The following is a 15,911-nucleotide window of genomic DNA, read 5'->3' as shown; positions in this document are numbered from 1 at the left end:
TTTTATCTGGAGGTGAGCTTCTCTTTCTCTGTCTTCATTGTTTGTCTTTTTTAAGAAACTGGGTCATTTGTCCTGCAGAATTTTCGATGTTCTAGGTTTGGCTAATGGCCTCCCTGTGGTGCACTTTTATATGCTTTTCCATTTCCTGTGGAAGCTGGAATCTGAGTCCATTAATAGTTCTTCCCCCATCCCTCCCCTCGGTGCCTCTCATCAGGAAATGCCCGGTTGTCTTTTCTTCCCATTAGTCTCGAGTCGGGGAGGCGGCTCGGTGGTCAAGCACCTGCCTTGTGGATGCGAGGCCCTGGCTTTGATCCCCAGCACTAAAAAGAGCCTGTTGGTGTGATTGACTTTCCATTTTATTCTGTTCATTTAATTTTCCCATGAGCTTAGCAGTTCTTCCTGAACTTTCCTTAAATTCCTCTATTTATTAGAGATGGCAAAATATTCTAACACTCTCCTTTATGAAGAACTTTTCTCACCAACTTTTTTATTACCCGGAAGCACTGTTTGTACCCTGCGATGCACACAGACACAAAGGTTTACCAGAAATAAAATAACTATTCCTGGTAATGGAGTTTTATTTTGTTTTAATATTATTTTGAACCCATAGATTTTTTTAATTTTTTTTTTTTTTTTGCTTTTTGGGTCACACCTGGAGATGCACAGGGGTTACTCCTGGCTCTGCACTCAGAAATTACCCCTGGCGGTGCTCAGGGGACCATATGGGATGCTGGGATTCGAACCCGGGTTGGCCGTGTGCAAGGCAAACGCCCTACCCAGCCCCTTAATGTATTTTTAATTAGTGAATCACCATGAGGGTACAGGTACAGATTTATACATTTTTGTGCTCATGTTTCCCTCATACAAAGTTCGAGAACCCATCCCTTCACCAGTGCCCATTCTCCACCACCAGTAAACCCAGCATCCCTCCTACCCTTCCCAATCCTATCTCCCCCACCCCACCCTGCCACTGTGGCAGGGTATTCCTTTCTGTTCTCTTTCTCTAATTAGGTGTTGTGGTTTGCAATAACGGTGTTGAGTGGCCACTGTGTTCAGTCTCTAGCCCACATTCAGCCCACATCACCCTTCCCCCGCATGGCCTCTGACTGCATTATACTTGGTGATCCCTTTTCTGAGTTGCCCTCTCCCCAGAATGTGAGGCCAGCCTCCAAACCATGGAGTCAACCTCCTGGTACTTATTTCTACTATTCTTGGGTGTTAGCCTCCTACTCTGTTATTCTATATTCCACAGATGAGTGCAATCTTTCTATGTCTATCTCTCTCTTTCTGACTCATTTCACTCAGCATGATACTTTCCATGCCGATCCACTTATATGCAAAATTTGTGATCTCCTTTTTTCTAACAGCTGCATAGTATTCCATTGTATAGATGTACCAAAGTTTCTTCAACCAGTCATCTGTTCTAGGGCACTCGGGTTTTTTCCAGATTCTGGCTATTGTAAACAGTGCTGCGATGAATACACAAGTGCAGATGTCACTTCGACTATACTTTTTTGCTTCTCCGGGATATATTCCCAGCAGTGGTATTGCTGGGTCAAATGGGAGCTCAATATCTAATTTTTTGAGAATCGTCCATATTGTTTTCCAAAAGGGCTGAACCAGTCGGCATTCCCACCAGCAGTGTAGAAGGGTCCCTTTCTCCCCACATCCTCTCCAACAGCGTGAACCCATAGATTTTTAACATATCTAGCCCCAAAATATTTTTAGACATTGCGGGGTGGGGGAATTATATCTTTATTTTTTTTAATTGCTTGTTTTGGGGCCTTTTGGTTTGGTTCTAGTGCCGAGCTCAGCAGTGTTCAGGCCATTCCTATCTCTCTGCTTGGGAGTTTCTCTCAGCAGTGCTGGGGGTAGTACCCAGGGCTCCCATGCGCAAGCGTGCACTCCAGCCCTCTGCACTGCCTTCTCTTCCTCAGAATCGCCTGTTTTGATGGTCTAGTTTCCCCAAATCTGGCCAGTAGAAGGCTCTTCTTTTGGTTCCAGGGCCCTTGGTAATGTCAGCTGTCTTCCATGATTTTCTCCTGTTGGTGCAGCCATTCCAGACTCTGCTTTCACCTGGAATCAGCCGTTTCTGCACGGAGCTCTGTTTTCTTTTAGTAGAAGTGACACGTAGAGACTATAGTCTTGGTGCTAGAAATACCTGCTAACAATTTTTTAAAATTTATTATTATTATTTTAATAAATCACTGTGAGATACAGTTACAGACTTACAAACTTTCATGATTACATGATTACATTTCAGTCATACAATGATCGAATACCCATTCCTCCACCAGTGCCCATTCTCCACCACTGATGTTCCCAGTATCCCTCCCACCATCCCCACCTCTTCCCACCTCCTGCCTCTGTGACAGGTGCATTCACTCCTTCTCTCTCTCTTCCTTTGGGTGTTATGCTTTGCAATGTAGGTACTAAGCAGCCATCATGTTTGGTCCATAGTCTACTTTCAGTATGTATCTCCCATCCTGAGCAAGCCCTCCAACCATCATCTACTTAGTGGTCCCTTCTCTGTCCTAGATGCCTTTCCCTCAGCATGTGAGATCGGCTTCCAAGCTGTGGAGCGATCCTCCTGGCCCTTATCTCTACTGTTCTTAGGTGCTAACGATTTTTTTTAGGTTTCTTAAGAGACCAGTTAGGAATGTATTTTGTTTTGTTAATAGACTATTAGACTATTGTGAATTCAAATTTATATTTCTGATTCAGGTTGGTTTTAGGGAATTTTTATTTAACTTTTGTTTTGTGGGGATCTTTTCCCCTCATCTGGAAATCTTGATTAGCAACAATTAACCTAATTACTTACTTTGACTTAGCATTTTGGAGTAACAGTAGCCATGTGATAAGTAAAAACACTTTTAAGAGTTCTTTGCTTAGAAGGTACAGCGCTTCATTTTATGGTAAATTTGGCTGCCTTCTTGATGCACAAGATTATTTGCTTTGTATTGCATGTGTGCTTTTTTATTTTTTAATTTTGATTTGGTTTTGCTTTGTGAAGATGTGAAACATTTGTAGTTTCCAAATGAAATTTGCAAAATTTTATAACTTCCATCCCAACTGTTGAGGCATCTCTTATTCCTGTTACAACTCAAAAGTGTTCCCTTTTAAGGAGGTATTGCATACTTTATTCATTTAGTCTATTCCTTCTTATTTGACATTTGGTTGTTTTGAGCATTTTGTTCTTATAAATAGGCAGCCATATTGACATGTAATTCTTTGCTAATACTCGAACATTGCCCCTATGGACAATCTATCATCTCAGTTAACACTCCAAGTAAGTAGCAATAATAGGATGTCCAGAGATAAGCCCTCAACTTTTGTTCTTCAGTAGGCCCTTGTTTGAGCTGTATGTGCCCCCCACAACAAAGGGAATTATTAATATAAGAGTAATATTTTAGTGTGTGTTGTAACAAGCAGTAAATTCTAGACAATCTTGTGCCTGCCTAGGGGACAGGCTTGGGGATAGGTGGGAAACTGGGGACGATGGTGGAGCGAAGGTCACACTGGTGGTGGGATTGGTGTTGAATGTTGAATGCCTGAAACAGCTGTATTATGAACAACTTTGTAAATCAGGATGTTTAAATAAAGTATTAAAAAAATAGGAGGGGAGGTTTGATAGGGGTAGAACCGCTGGGAAATAATTTGCAGAAAGACTTCTGATGACTTATTGCTGGGCTATCATTTTGGTTATTCTCAGTGTCTTCTCTTCTTTGCTTCATTCTGGTCATGTCGGGACCATTTTATCTTGATTACTTCCAAATCCCTTTATGAGAGGGAGTAGTTCTGGGATCAGGAGATTCTTTTTTGTTTTTTTTTGCTTCTCTTAGCTGATATTTCTATAAAAATTATATAGCTAAGTTAACATTTGCAGTGTTCATCAGCTCCTGCCAGCCGGAGGCCCTGAGGTGCATCAGCCTCGTCTGCAGTGCAAGGGGGGGCTGGAGTGGGGGGCAGTGTGGCATGGTGGAGGGAGTCTGGCTGTCTCCGGCCAGGCTAGAAGCCTCCCACCTGCCCTGGCCTCTGGCGGCAACATCGTGCTCAGCTGCTGCTGAGACAGCCCCGCTTTGTGAAATAGGACTCTGAAACAGGCTTTTACTGACCTTCTCCTGCACAGTTTCAGGCAGCCCAGCAACCAGCAATTGCTCAGTTCCCTGTGGTGTCCCAAGGAGGTTCCCAGCAGCAGCTGATGCAGAACTTCTACCAGCAGCAGCAGCAGCCGCAGCAACAGCAGCAGCCGCAGCCCTCAGCCGCCGCAGCACAGCCCCCTGCAGCCCCCCAGCCCACCCCGGGCCAGGAGCCAGCGGTAAGAATGAGATAGGGCTGGGAACAGAAAGGCTAGAGAGCACACCTGTGAGGGCTGGGAAAGGGGCAGGAGGGGACACGGAGTGGCGGGTGCGGATCCTGGTGGATGGCAGGAGGCTGTTCCCCACAGTGGTGCTTCCAGTGTCCCATCTTTCCTTGAGCTGTCCAAGGGCACATCAGAGGTTCCACTGAAGGCAGACTTATTATTATTATTATTATTTTTATACTCACTCTAGGACTGGGTAGATAATTTCAAGGGCTCTTTAACTATGATGAACCCATATCCCTGTGCTCTGCTTGACCCCTGACACCGCCTTGTCTCCTGAGCACTAAGTCATGAGTAACCCCTGAGCATCACTGGGTATAGCCCAGTTTGTTGCAATTTTATTTTTAAAACAAAGATGGTTCTGGGCTATTGATAATCTGTCACTTACCTATCACTCTAAAATGGCAGTGACAGGAGAGTTCTTGTCTCAGTCGGGCCGGTGCCAGTGTTGCATGGTCAAAGAGCCAAGGCAGGGCAGAGCTCATTCCTTGCCCTTGCAGGGGCAGTCTGGCTATTGAGGCCTTTCCTCAGAGATCTGAGCTCAGAGGTCACTCCTGGTGATGCTGGAGATTTAACTGGGGTTGGCAGTGCACAAGGCAAGCGCCTTCTCTCTCCTTCACTCTGCTGTCTGTCCCGCCTTTACCCTGAGTCTTGGCAGTGCTGTATCTTTGTCCCGGATGGCACTGCTACCACCTCATTGATATCTGCCACACAGTAGCCCTCATGGCCTGCTTGCCTGGGACCATTTGTGTGGCCTAATTCCCCTGGCACCAGAGAGTCCTGGTCTGTTTGAGCCATCTTGTAGAAAATGGGTGCTTCCACTTCCGGCTAGTGGCCTCCATCTCCTCTCCCAATTGGTCACTCAATGTCAGTATCTTCAGGCCCTCCCTCCCTCCCTTCCTCCCTCCCTTCCTCCCTCCCTCCCTTCCTCCCTCCCTCCCTCCCTCCCTCCCTCCCTCCCTCCCTCCCTCCCTCCCTCCCTCCCTTCCTTCCTTCCTTCCTTCCTTCCTTCCTTCCTTCCTTCCTTCCTTCCTTCCTTCCTTCCTTCCTTCCTTCCTTCCTTCCTTCCTTCCTCACACCCAGCGATGCTCAGGGGTTACTTATGCCTCTGCTCTCAGGAATTACTCCTGAGTGGTGTGTGGGGGACCAGGTGGAATGCTGGGGAACAAACTCAGGTCAGCTGTGTGCAAGGCAAACGTCTGCCTTCTTTTCTATCACTCTAGCCCCCAGGCACATTGTACCTTTGACCTAATAATACCCTTGATTCTTTAGTTGGAGTGTTTTTGGCGTAGTGATAGAAAAGACATTTTAGTACCAAGGTGATAGTGTCATAGCTACTCTTTTATCCTCAGGGAAGTCCAACGCCTAGATGAAGGAAGGAAAAGTAAGCAACTGCCTTTCTGTGGGTTGATTTCTAATAGCATTTTGTCACCTTTCTTTAACCAAGATGAACCCACATCCCTTCCAAAGGGAACAGTGATGTAAATAGATTGTCCTTAAGTTTCGGTTAAGGTGTCTTTGCACCTTCAGTTCTGGAACAGTTCAGTCTTCAGCTGTGTGGTAGACAGCCACTCTGTATTTTTAACCGAAGATGGTGTTCCTCTTCTTAGTGGGAGAGGAGTTTTTATAAATACTGGGCGATAGAGCTGTCATTTGTCTGGTGGCATCAGATTCTGAGGCCCAGGCTAAAAAGTGATTACCCAGGATACACAAGTTGCTAGCTGCAGAGCGGACTAAGAACATACAAATCTTGATCTGTGTACAAGGATAAAAATGACAAAAGCCCTTCCAGGGTGACAGAGTGACTAGCTGCCAGTGACTACGAGACCTTCTCCCCTGCTGTCCCTGGGCTAAAGTCTACACTCCTCACTTGCCTTGTGACACCCTGCATGCAGTCTCAGGCTCTGCAAAATGTGAATAAAGGAAAAGTGCCCACTCTTTCTGGAAGGAATTAGGAACCTTCTCCATGTTCCCTGGATGGAAAACTACTTAGAGCTCTTCTGTTCAGGGGCAGTTGGTGGAGGCACAGAGTGGACAAGAACGGGACATGCTTCAGTCAGGAGTCAGAAAGCTTCCAGTTTTGATGTGCCCCCTTCTCCAGTGACCCAGTGACCTGCACCAGACTTTCATAGTAAAGCCAGAGAGTGAAAATAAAGGACACCCTTCAACATCTTAATTGTTGTTTGCAACGGAAAAATGGCCTGTACCATTGAGATTTTGGCTGTATTAAAAATTAGCCTAAGAAGAGGCTGGAGCTATAGGTGGGCTCTTGCCTTGTACATGGGTGACCCAGGTTTGATCCCCAGCATCCCAGATGTCCCCTGAATAATTCCTGAGTGCAGAGCCAGGAGTAACCCCTGAGCATCACTGCGTGTGGCCCAAGAATCAAAAATAAAGAGAAAGAACCTAAGAAAAGGGCTGATATGATAGTACAGCAGATAGGGCACTTGCTTTGCATGTACTGAACCCGGGTTTTACCCCCATGGTTCCATCCCTATGATCCCCAAGCACCACCGGAAGTGAACCCTGAGAGCAGAACCAGGAGTCAAAGCCCTGAGCATGTCTCTGTGGACTGATTCCCATCTGTAGGGGTAAAAAGGCTGTAAACCACTGGTTTCAATTCTTCAAAATAAAAGCACCCTTGCCCGTGAAGAACCCTTGAGGAGTAATGACTGTCACAATCACCAAGAGGACAGCAGTTGCAGTTCTGCCCGTACAGCCGCTCCCATTCCCATGTATCGATTCTACTGGCTGCAGCAGGAGTGCCCTGGGAACCTGCAGGAAGCTGTGGGACAGGCATGCTGCTGGTCCTTCAGACCCAAGTTCTGTTGGTATTTGCACCCAATACCGTATCCCTCAGCCCGCTGATGAGTGGCTACATCTGCACATGGCCCATCTCAATATAAAGCAAAGTTGGAGTCAGAATAAGGTCAGAATAAGGCCGTCAGCCTCCTGGGGTAGGCCGCCATACCCTCTGGTCTGTGAACTCTCCCAGGCTGACTCTTGACGCAGAATGGGAGTGGGGCTTGGGGTGGAGAGGGAGTCTGGGAACACCGGTGGAGGAAAATTGACACCGGTGGGGAGATTGATGTTGAATTATTATATGCCTAAAACGCAGCTATCAGTAACTTTGTAAATTATGACTTTTTAATGAAAATTGTAAAGACAAAAAAAAGAAAGAAAAAAATTTAAAGAAATAAAAAAGAATGTGAGGGCTGAGCTGCAGCATGGAAGGCAGCTGTGACCCGATGAGGGCCTGGAGAGAGCAGATAGTTAAATACCCAACACGTGTAGGAGTCTTCAGTCATGATATCTCTGATTTGACAGAATCAAGGGGAAAAGATCAGTGGCCTTAACATTATTTGTGCTCATTTTTTTGGTTCAGCACTTTGTAGTCCTTGACTCATGCGTCAAGGCTAATCATATGGCTTCAAGGATGCTCTCTCCTCATTGTTTTTCTTAACAGCTGGTTTTGCCTTTGGAAAATGCCCTGCATCTCATCTTTGTGTTATTAGATCAGTCCATCATCAAGGACTTAAAGTGATTTTACTCTGGTTAATATTCCTTACTGAATTCTTCAGCACTGTTTCCAAACCAAGGCATGAATTAAATTGATTCTACTACCCCAGTGTCATACATTTTCTCAAGGATTGCCACACTAAAGAGTCTTCACGAAAGAAGACGCTTTGCCATTTATCATGCCAGAATTCTAACTTACTGCAAACGAGTGGCCTAGTGTCTATTAATGAGTCAGGGATCTCTCAGCAGAAACCATTCAGCTCAAATGTGTTTTAGCTGGAGGTACATTTTCACTCTCTTCTGCCTGTGGTAGTGGAATCTTGAAGAAAGCTTTCAGGGGACATTCTGAATGAGTGTCGCTATGAACTCAGAAGCAGCAACAGTCCCTTAGGAAACACTCCAGGTCTTTAGAGATAGGAGTTAGCTTCTGCAGTCAGAGGTTCTGGGTTGAATTGCTCGTGGTTACTCCCATTTATCACTCTGGGAGCGATAGTACAGTGGGTAGAGCGCGACCCGGGTTAGATTCCCAGCATCCCATATGGTCCCCTGAGCACTGCCAGGAGTAATTCCTAAGTGCAGAACCAGGAGTAACCCCTGTGCATCTCCAGGTGTGACCCAAAAAGCAAAAAAAAAAAAAAAAAAAGAAATGTACATAGAGTATTAGAAAAATGCCATATTGGTGTCAGTCCCAGAGTTTCAGCTCAGATAGTCAGAGCCCGATTTCTCCTCTCCACTTCATATTGACTCTGTCATTCCAGTCCCACTTTAGCTCTCCTGTGACTTTTGGGTTATGCCTGCCTGTTTACGTTTCCCCCTCCCCTTTGTGGGGGGGCCCTTTTCATCTCTCTTTCCCACAGATTCAAGCCCCAGTACGACAACAACCAAAGGTTCAAACAACTCCACCCCCTGCCGTCCAGGGGCAGAAATCTGGATCTCTCACGCCCCCATCATCTCCCAAGACCCAGCGTGCTGGGCACAGACGGATTCTCAGTGACGTAACCCACAGCGCGGTCTTTGGGGTACCTGCCAGCAAATCGACCCAGCTGCTCCAGGCAGCTGCAGCTGAGGCCAGTCTCAACAAATCCAAGTATGTGGCGCTTCCCCTCTATCCTTCGTACACTTGTGTGCCAGGTCTGTGATGGGCTTTCCTGTGGAATCTTTAGCTCTGTGTGTGTGTGTGTGTGTGTGTGTGTGTGTGTGTGTGTGTGTGTGTGTGTGTGTGTGTGTGTGTGTGTGTGTGTGTGTAGTGGTGTGCATCTCCGTTTAGTATGACACTGGATATACTTATTGTGCGTAGGCCACATGGATTCAAAGGTATCATTTCCCTCATGCCTCACTGTTCCCATTCTCTTATCCAGTCTATGTCCTTTAAAATGTTACCTGAGTCTTGGTTTGACCAAGTCTGGCCATGCTGACAGTCTTCCATTTGGCTTCCCTTTGCCTGTGGGGTAATACCTAAACTCACTGACCAAGACCCATTGGATCGGGGCTGGAGCGATAGCACAGTGGGTAGAGTGTTTTGCTTTGCACGCGGCCGACCTGGGTTTGATTCCCAGCATCCCATATGGTCCCCCGAGCACCGCCAGGAGTAATTCCTGAGTGCAAAGCCAGGAATAACCCCTGTGCATTGCCAGGTGTGACCCAAAAAGCAAAACAAAACAAAAAAACATTAGATCACATTGGCAGACTAATTAGTATTCAGTTTTCATGAATGCTTTCACCTGTTTCATCTCCCAGAACGGTCACTGTCCTTGTCCATCTAAGAAATCTTACTTACTCACCAAGATGCATGCCAGAGGTTACGTTTTCTTTGATTTTTCCTCTGGTATTTATATAATTTTGTCTAGAACTTTAAAAAAAAAAAGTATATGTCACATTGTAACATCGTCATTTGGTCGCGTATCTAGCTGTGAGTTCTCCCAAGACTGTGGAAGACTGTATCTTAACATTTGAAAGCCCAGTGCCTGTCATAAAGTAGAATGCAGAGACGATTGATTGAGTACGTGCATCTTCAGACCCTCAACTTTCTTGGAATCAGGCACTATAGTTTGGAAAAATCTTCAAAGTACTAGCTGGGCTGGTGTGATAGCACAGCGGGCAGGGCGTTTGCCTTGCACGCGGCCGACCCGGGTTCGATTCCCAGCATCCCATATGGTCCTCTGAGCATGGCCAGGAGTAATTCCTGAGTGCAGAGCCAGGAGTAATCCTTGTGCATTACCGGGTGTGACTCTAAAAGCAAAAAACAAAAAATAAAAACAAAACAAAGTACTAGCTAAATACGAAGAGATAATTTAGGAGATACTAAGTAATAATGCATAGAAGTAAAAGATTGTATCCTTGTTTCTCATTAATTATGATGGTGACCACTAATGCTGGGCTTTAATTCTATGAGTGCTACATTCTGACCGATGGGAGGCAGTTTGACTAGGCATCAGTTAGTATGGATGTTGCCATGGTCACCACAGGAGAGACAAGCCTAGTAAGAGGTCACTTTGGAGTCCTGAATTGAAACGTTCTTCAGAGGAGACTAAAGAACATGGGCAGATTAACGTGATAAACAATAGTGAATCGTGAAGAAAAGGGAGACTTTTGTTTCACCCAGGGAAGAGGGTGTCTGGAAAGCATTCCATGCCGGTGGAAAGCACTTTTAGAAAAACACTGAAAAATAATGGTTTGACTCAGAAAAGAATTTGCTCTTGAAACAAAAATAGGTTGACTCTTTTCAACTTTTATGTTTTTTTTATCTCGTGGGGATGGGAATCTACCTAGGTCAGCAACCACCACTCCTTCGGGCTCCCCTCGGACCTCCCAGCAAAATGTTTATAATCCATCAGAAGGTTCTACATGGAATCCATTCGATGACGATAATTTCTCCAAACTGACAGCTGAAGAACTGCTGAACAAGGACTTTGCCAAGCTGGGGGAAGGTGCGAAATTGGTCTTTTTGTAGTTCTCCCACTTGAGAGGGATGTACATGGGAAAATGTAGACCTGGGTCAGTCTTTCCCTCAAAGGCTTGATTAGGAACTGTGAGAACAAATCAAGAGGCATTTTTGCACACTAAATGTTTCATCATCCTCATTATTTAAGAAAGTCATAGCTGCTGGCCCATTTGCATTCCCTTCCCCAGGATGCTGAGTCGTTCTCTATGATCAGAGTTCTGTAGTACCTGTTGGCTGACCACAGAGGGGGGCGGGGGAAACGAGTAAATGGAAGGTTTCGTTTCTGTCCTCACACAGTCTAATTTGGAAAGCTGAAAACACACATGGGTGCATGTGTGTGCACATGCTCACACACACACACACACACACACACACTCACACACACACACAAACTATTTGTTCTTACAAATAAATACATAGTTTGAAAAACTATAGCATGCACCCTGGGAAAATTCTGCAATATGATACAGCTCCAAAAGAATACCTAGTAAAGGAATAATCAAAGTCAGAGAGTGGTATTATTTTGGACATTTTAGTTAAATATTGTTTTATAGATATTTTAAAACGTGTATTACTTTCCTGCCTTGTGGGGCTAGGGGGCACACCCAGCAGGGCTGGGGGGCCATGCTGCGCTGGAAACAAAACCTGTTAGTCCCGTATATGCCCGTATGGCCTGGCCTTGGTGATGTATTCCATGGGCCTGTTTTCTTGCCTTTTAACAGTTGTGTGTGAGTTCAAATTGTGTGTGCGCGAGCCATGTGCATTCGCTGGCCATGCCTCCCTACCCCTGCCAGCAGGCAGTGACGGGCACTTGGATGGTTGCCATTTATTCCAGTCTCCTCACTCTCAGTCTCACAGCCTTATATATAGAAAATCCTCAGGAGTTGGGGGTAGCAATTACACAGGTGTGGTTGCACAATCAACAGATCTAAAACCCTTTTTTCAGGGGAAGCTTCTGCTAGGACAAAAATCTCATCCTGTTAGATCTGCCCATGGGCAGAATTCCATCTAAGGGCATATTCCTCCTTTCCTTAGTTCATTTCAACAGTCATCTTAAATTTACTTTTTAATAATATTTTTGGGCTGGAGCGATAGCACAGTGGGTAGGGTATTTGCCTTGCACATGGCCAACCCAGGTTCGATTCCTCCACCCCTCTTGGAGAGCCCAGCAAGCTGCTGAGAGTATCTCAGCGGCACGGCAGAGCCTGGCAAGCTCCCTGTGGCGTATTCAATATGCCAAAAACAGTAACAACAATTCTCACAATGGAGACATTACTGGTGCCCACTCAAGCAAATGGATGAGCAATGGGGTGACAGTGAATAATATTTCTAGTCATTTTGTATGGACACAGTCAGAGATATATTAAGCTTAAAGGTTGGCTCTTTCTGAGGACATCTTGCTATATATCCCAGACCACAGTCCTCAGGCCAGGTTAGTCTTTCCTAATCCCAGTAGGGTGCTTATTCAGCTACTTCTTTTTGGGTCATGACAGAGTCTGTCCATGACTATGCTCTTAACATAAGTTTTATGGCACTTGGCTTGTCCCTTTTTGATGACAGGGAAGCTCACCGCTTGTCCCTTTTTGATGTTGGGTAACTTACGGCTTGCCCTGGGTCTATCCAAGTCCCTCATCTGGACCCTCCTTTTGGGGTGTTACTAACTTAGGGTAACTGAGGCTTAAGTCGAGTAAATATGACAGATGCCCAAGAGTAAATATTATTTGGAGTCAGTTTACTCCCAAATTACAAAAGCATAGCATTAACTTCTTGCTGTGTCCATACAAAAAAGACATTGCTCTAAAGTAAGCTGCAGAGGACATAAAGGAAGGAGAAAAGCAAAATTTCACTTGCAGATACAAAATCCAAAGTCCTCTGAAGAATCTGACTTTACAAGTCACAGGGTCTGGTTTGGGAAAATAAGTGATTAACACATAGGGGAAGCAGAGCACAGAGGAGAAGTTAAAGAGGAAGGGGAGTGCCTCTGGATGGTTGTGATGGGTGTTACTCAAGATAGGGCGGAGAAGAAAGGACTGTGGGACTATAGAACTATAGAACTATCCAACAGTTGAGATGGCATAGGATTTAGCTCTGACACCTGATTGTCAAGTTGTGTGTTAGCATTGCCCACTATTGTTCTAGGCCATTTTCCAAAAGTGGGCTCTGCCGCCCCCTGGGGTCACCAGGACTCCCTGCAGGCTCTTAGTAGCCAGTGGCACAATTACCAGGAGCTTTCTCATGGTTAATTTGAGATAGATTTCTAAAAAAAAGCTAGGTAAAGTTTTTCTTATGGGACAGGGACCATAGGCTAAACCTCTGTTATGCAGAATTTCACAGATTAAGTTCAGTGGTTTCCAAGTCTGAGTTCTTGAGTCTGTTTTTTTTTTTTTTCAAACTTCTTGTTTTTTTTATTCTAGACTTAAAATTTGGGTCATATTCTAAATATAGGCAACAAATCAGAAATATAAAATTTAGAAAAGAACAGATATTGACTCCACCAATCTGAAATGAAGAATTCGACTGCGCACACACACACACACACACACACACACAAACACTTCTATCAGCTTAATTGGCTTATTTTCCCATTTGTCTATGTCTATCATCTACTTATGTATTTTTTTTCTTATAATATATTTTAATAGAGAAAGTCAGACATAATTCAGGCAATTGTTATACATTCTAACTCAATCGAAGAAACATTACAGCAATTTATAACTATACCAAGGATAGATGGAAGTGTACTAGATAGATACTTCAATGGCTGTTGCATGTGCTTTGCAAGGGGAAGGCCAGGGTTTGATTATCCTGTACCACATATACCCTGGGCAGTGCCAAGGGCAACCCCTAACTTGAGTCTGTTTTGATGATTCATTTCTCCTTGTTCAGCTGCTGGCTCATGCTGGCAAGAGTCTTTGCCACCGAACTATCCTCCAGAGCCCTCCTCATCTTTAACCATTTTTAAGCATAATTTGTTTTTTGTTTGTTTGTTTTAATTTTTGTGCTTTCTGTGTCACATCCAGCGATGCACAGAGGTTACTCCTGGCTCTGCACTCAGGAATTACTCCTGGCGGTGCTCAGGGGACCATATGGGATGCTGGGAATCGAACCCGGGTCGACTGTGTGCAAGGCAAATGCCCTTCCCGCTGTGCTATTGCTCCAGCCCCTTTCTCTTTTGATTTTTAAAACTTCCTTTTATCAGTAGTTCTCTCAGTTCTTATGATGACTAGGTATGGACCTTGAGTAGCTGTGGTCGTGATGCAGTAATGGGACCCAGGTCTGAGAGTAGTGCCAGAGGTGCCGTTCATCCTCAGCTTGCTTGGGTACACCCTGAGTTCTGCAGGAATGAGCTGAGTGCTGTTTTTTCGCTCCAGGCAAACATTCTGAGAAGCTTGGCGGCTCGGCTGAGAGTTTGATCCCCGGCTTTCAGACAACCCAAGGTGATGCTTTCGCCCCTTCCTCGTTTCCTGCTGGAACCGGTTAGTATGGCAAACACCTAAAACTCAGGACTCAGGCTTACTAACCTCCGCATTGTTTCTGCTCCACAGCTAACTTGAACATGCTGGGGAGCCCCAGATCCTAGCGGTTACTTTCATCTTCTTTTATTCAAAAGATTTCCTGTAGAAAAGACAGGTGATAAGAAAAATCTCAAACCACTGTGAATTAAAATGACAACATGACCTGCCAGTAATATATAGGACATATATTGAACAAACATTTCTAAGTTTCAGAAACTGTGCTTTGATAATTTCTTCTAATTGTGCAAACCAATTATGAATTAGAAGAGACGTGTGTGTGTGTGTGTGTGTGTGTGTGTGTATGTGTGTGTGTTTACAGGAGGGGGGAGATCTCTTTTTAAATGAGACTTTTTAAAACCTATAAAAGCAATGATAAAAAATTCACATCTCCCCATTACTATTTGGTGGGTGGTGTTTGGGGCCACACCTGGCAGTACTCAGGGGTTATTCTGGCTCTGCACTCATGAATTACTCTTGACAGTGCTCAGGGGACCATATGAGATGCCAGGAATTGAACCTGGTCGATTGCATGTAAGGCAAGTGCCTACCCACTGGACTATCACTCCAGCCCCAATATCTCTGCATTATTAATAAGCCATCCCATTTGTTTTATGTTAGTGATTATAGAAAAGGATATCAAAGAAGCATATAGTCCCCATAGTCTTGCCACTAAGAAATAGCCCAGGGATACCATTCTGTTAGTGACTTTTAACCTTTTAAGGCTGTTAGATACTTCTGTGGCTCTAAATAAGATTACCTATCTCTCTCACTGAAATAGAGCATCCTGATTTTCAGTCTTAGCTTGGGACTTTAGTGTACATCTTTATAGTTACATTTTTTCATTTTAATTTTTTTTTTAATGTGGTACATGTTCTCCACATCAGTAAGCTAAATATTTTTCGTTCTTGCTTGCTTTAGTTTGTATTGGTGTTATTCTAACCTCACCAGTTGTTTCTGGTTAGCACTTTATCAACCATTCCCTAATTTGGGGTAATAAGGTCAGTAGGAGGTTTGGAGTTTGGGGTTTACCTGGCAGTGCTCAGGGGCTACTCCTGGCTCTGTGCTCAAGAGTGACTCTTGGAGGTGCTTAGGGGGACCATGTGAGGTACCTGGGATCGATCTGGAATTGGTTACATACAAGTCAAGTGCATTCCTCCCTGCACTAACCTTAATATCAGTTATGTAATATGCTTTTTTCTCTTTATTTTCTGGATTTTTGTTCTTCGTTTCTGGGCCACACCAAGTGATGCTCAGGGCAGCCTCCTGGCTCTGTGCTCTGGGACCAGTGCTGGCAGTGTTCATGAGACCATTTATGGTGCTACATGTCAAACCATGGTCGCCTTCATGCCTTAATCTTCGTGCTATCTCCTTCGCCTTGATTTTTTAATTGCAGTGTTTATTCCTTCCTTAAGCAAGATTTGCTTTGGATATTTTTAATTGCATTATGGTAATATGGCCTACACAGTTTTTGCTTTAAGGAGAAGTATTCCAAGATTTAGTCTGTTATTCATTTCATTAGTGCCCTACAGGAATTAGTAGTTTTCCTTGTTAATAAGTATTAGTCTAAAACATA

The 15,911-nt window shown here is 44.6% G+C and overlaps 1 protein-coding gene across 1 annotated transcript in view; it reads left to right on the top strand.

Moving 5' to 3' along the window:
* Nucleotides 1-15,911, top strand: part of AAK1 (AP2 associated kinase 1) — a 164,713-nt gene that overhangs the window by 123,731 nt on the left and 25,071 nt on the right. The window contains exons 13-16 of the mRNA XM_055120573.1: nucleotides 4,130-4,318; nucleotides 8,740-8,969; nucleotides 10,652-10,809; nucleotides 14,195-14,299. Coding sequence (XP_054976548.1) covers nucleotides 4,130-4,318; nucleotides 8,740-8,969; nucleotides 10,652-10,809; nucleotides 14,195-14,299 — 682 coding nt within the window. The remainder of the gene's footprint in view (nucleotides 1-4,129; nucleotides 4,319-8,739; nucleotides 8,970-10,651; nucleotides 10,810-14,194; nucleotides 14,300-15,911) is intronic.

Source organism: Sorex araneus, chromosome X, assembly GCF_027595985.1.
Source record: "Sorex araneus isolate mSorAra2 chromosome X, mSorAra2.pri, whole genome shotgun sequence".
In the NCBI taxonomy this organism is placed as follows: Eukaryota; Metazoa; Chordata; class Mammalia; order Eulipotyphla; family Soricidae; genus Sorex; species Sorex araneus.
The sequence above is the reverse complement of the archived record's forward strand: the minus strand, read 5'-3'. Positions and strand labels throughout refer to the sequence as shown.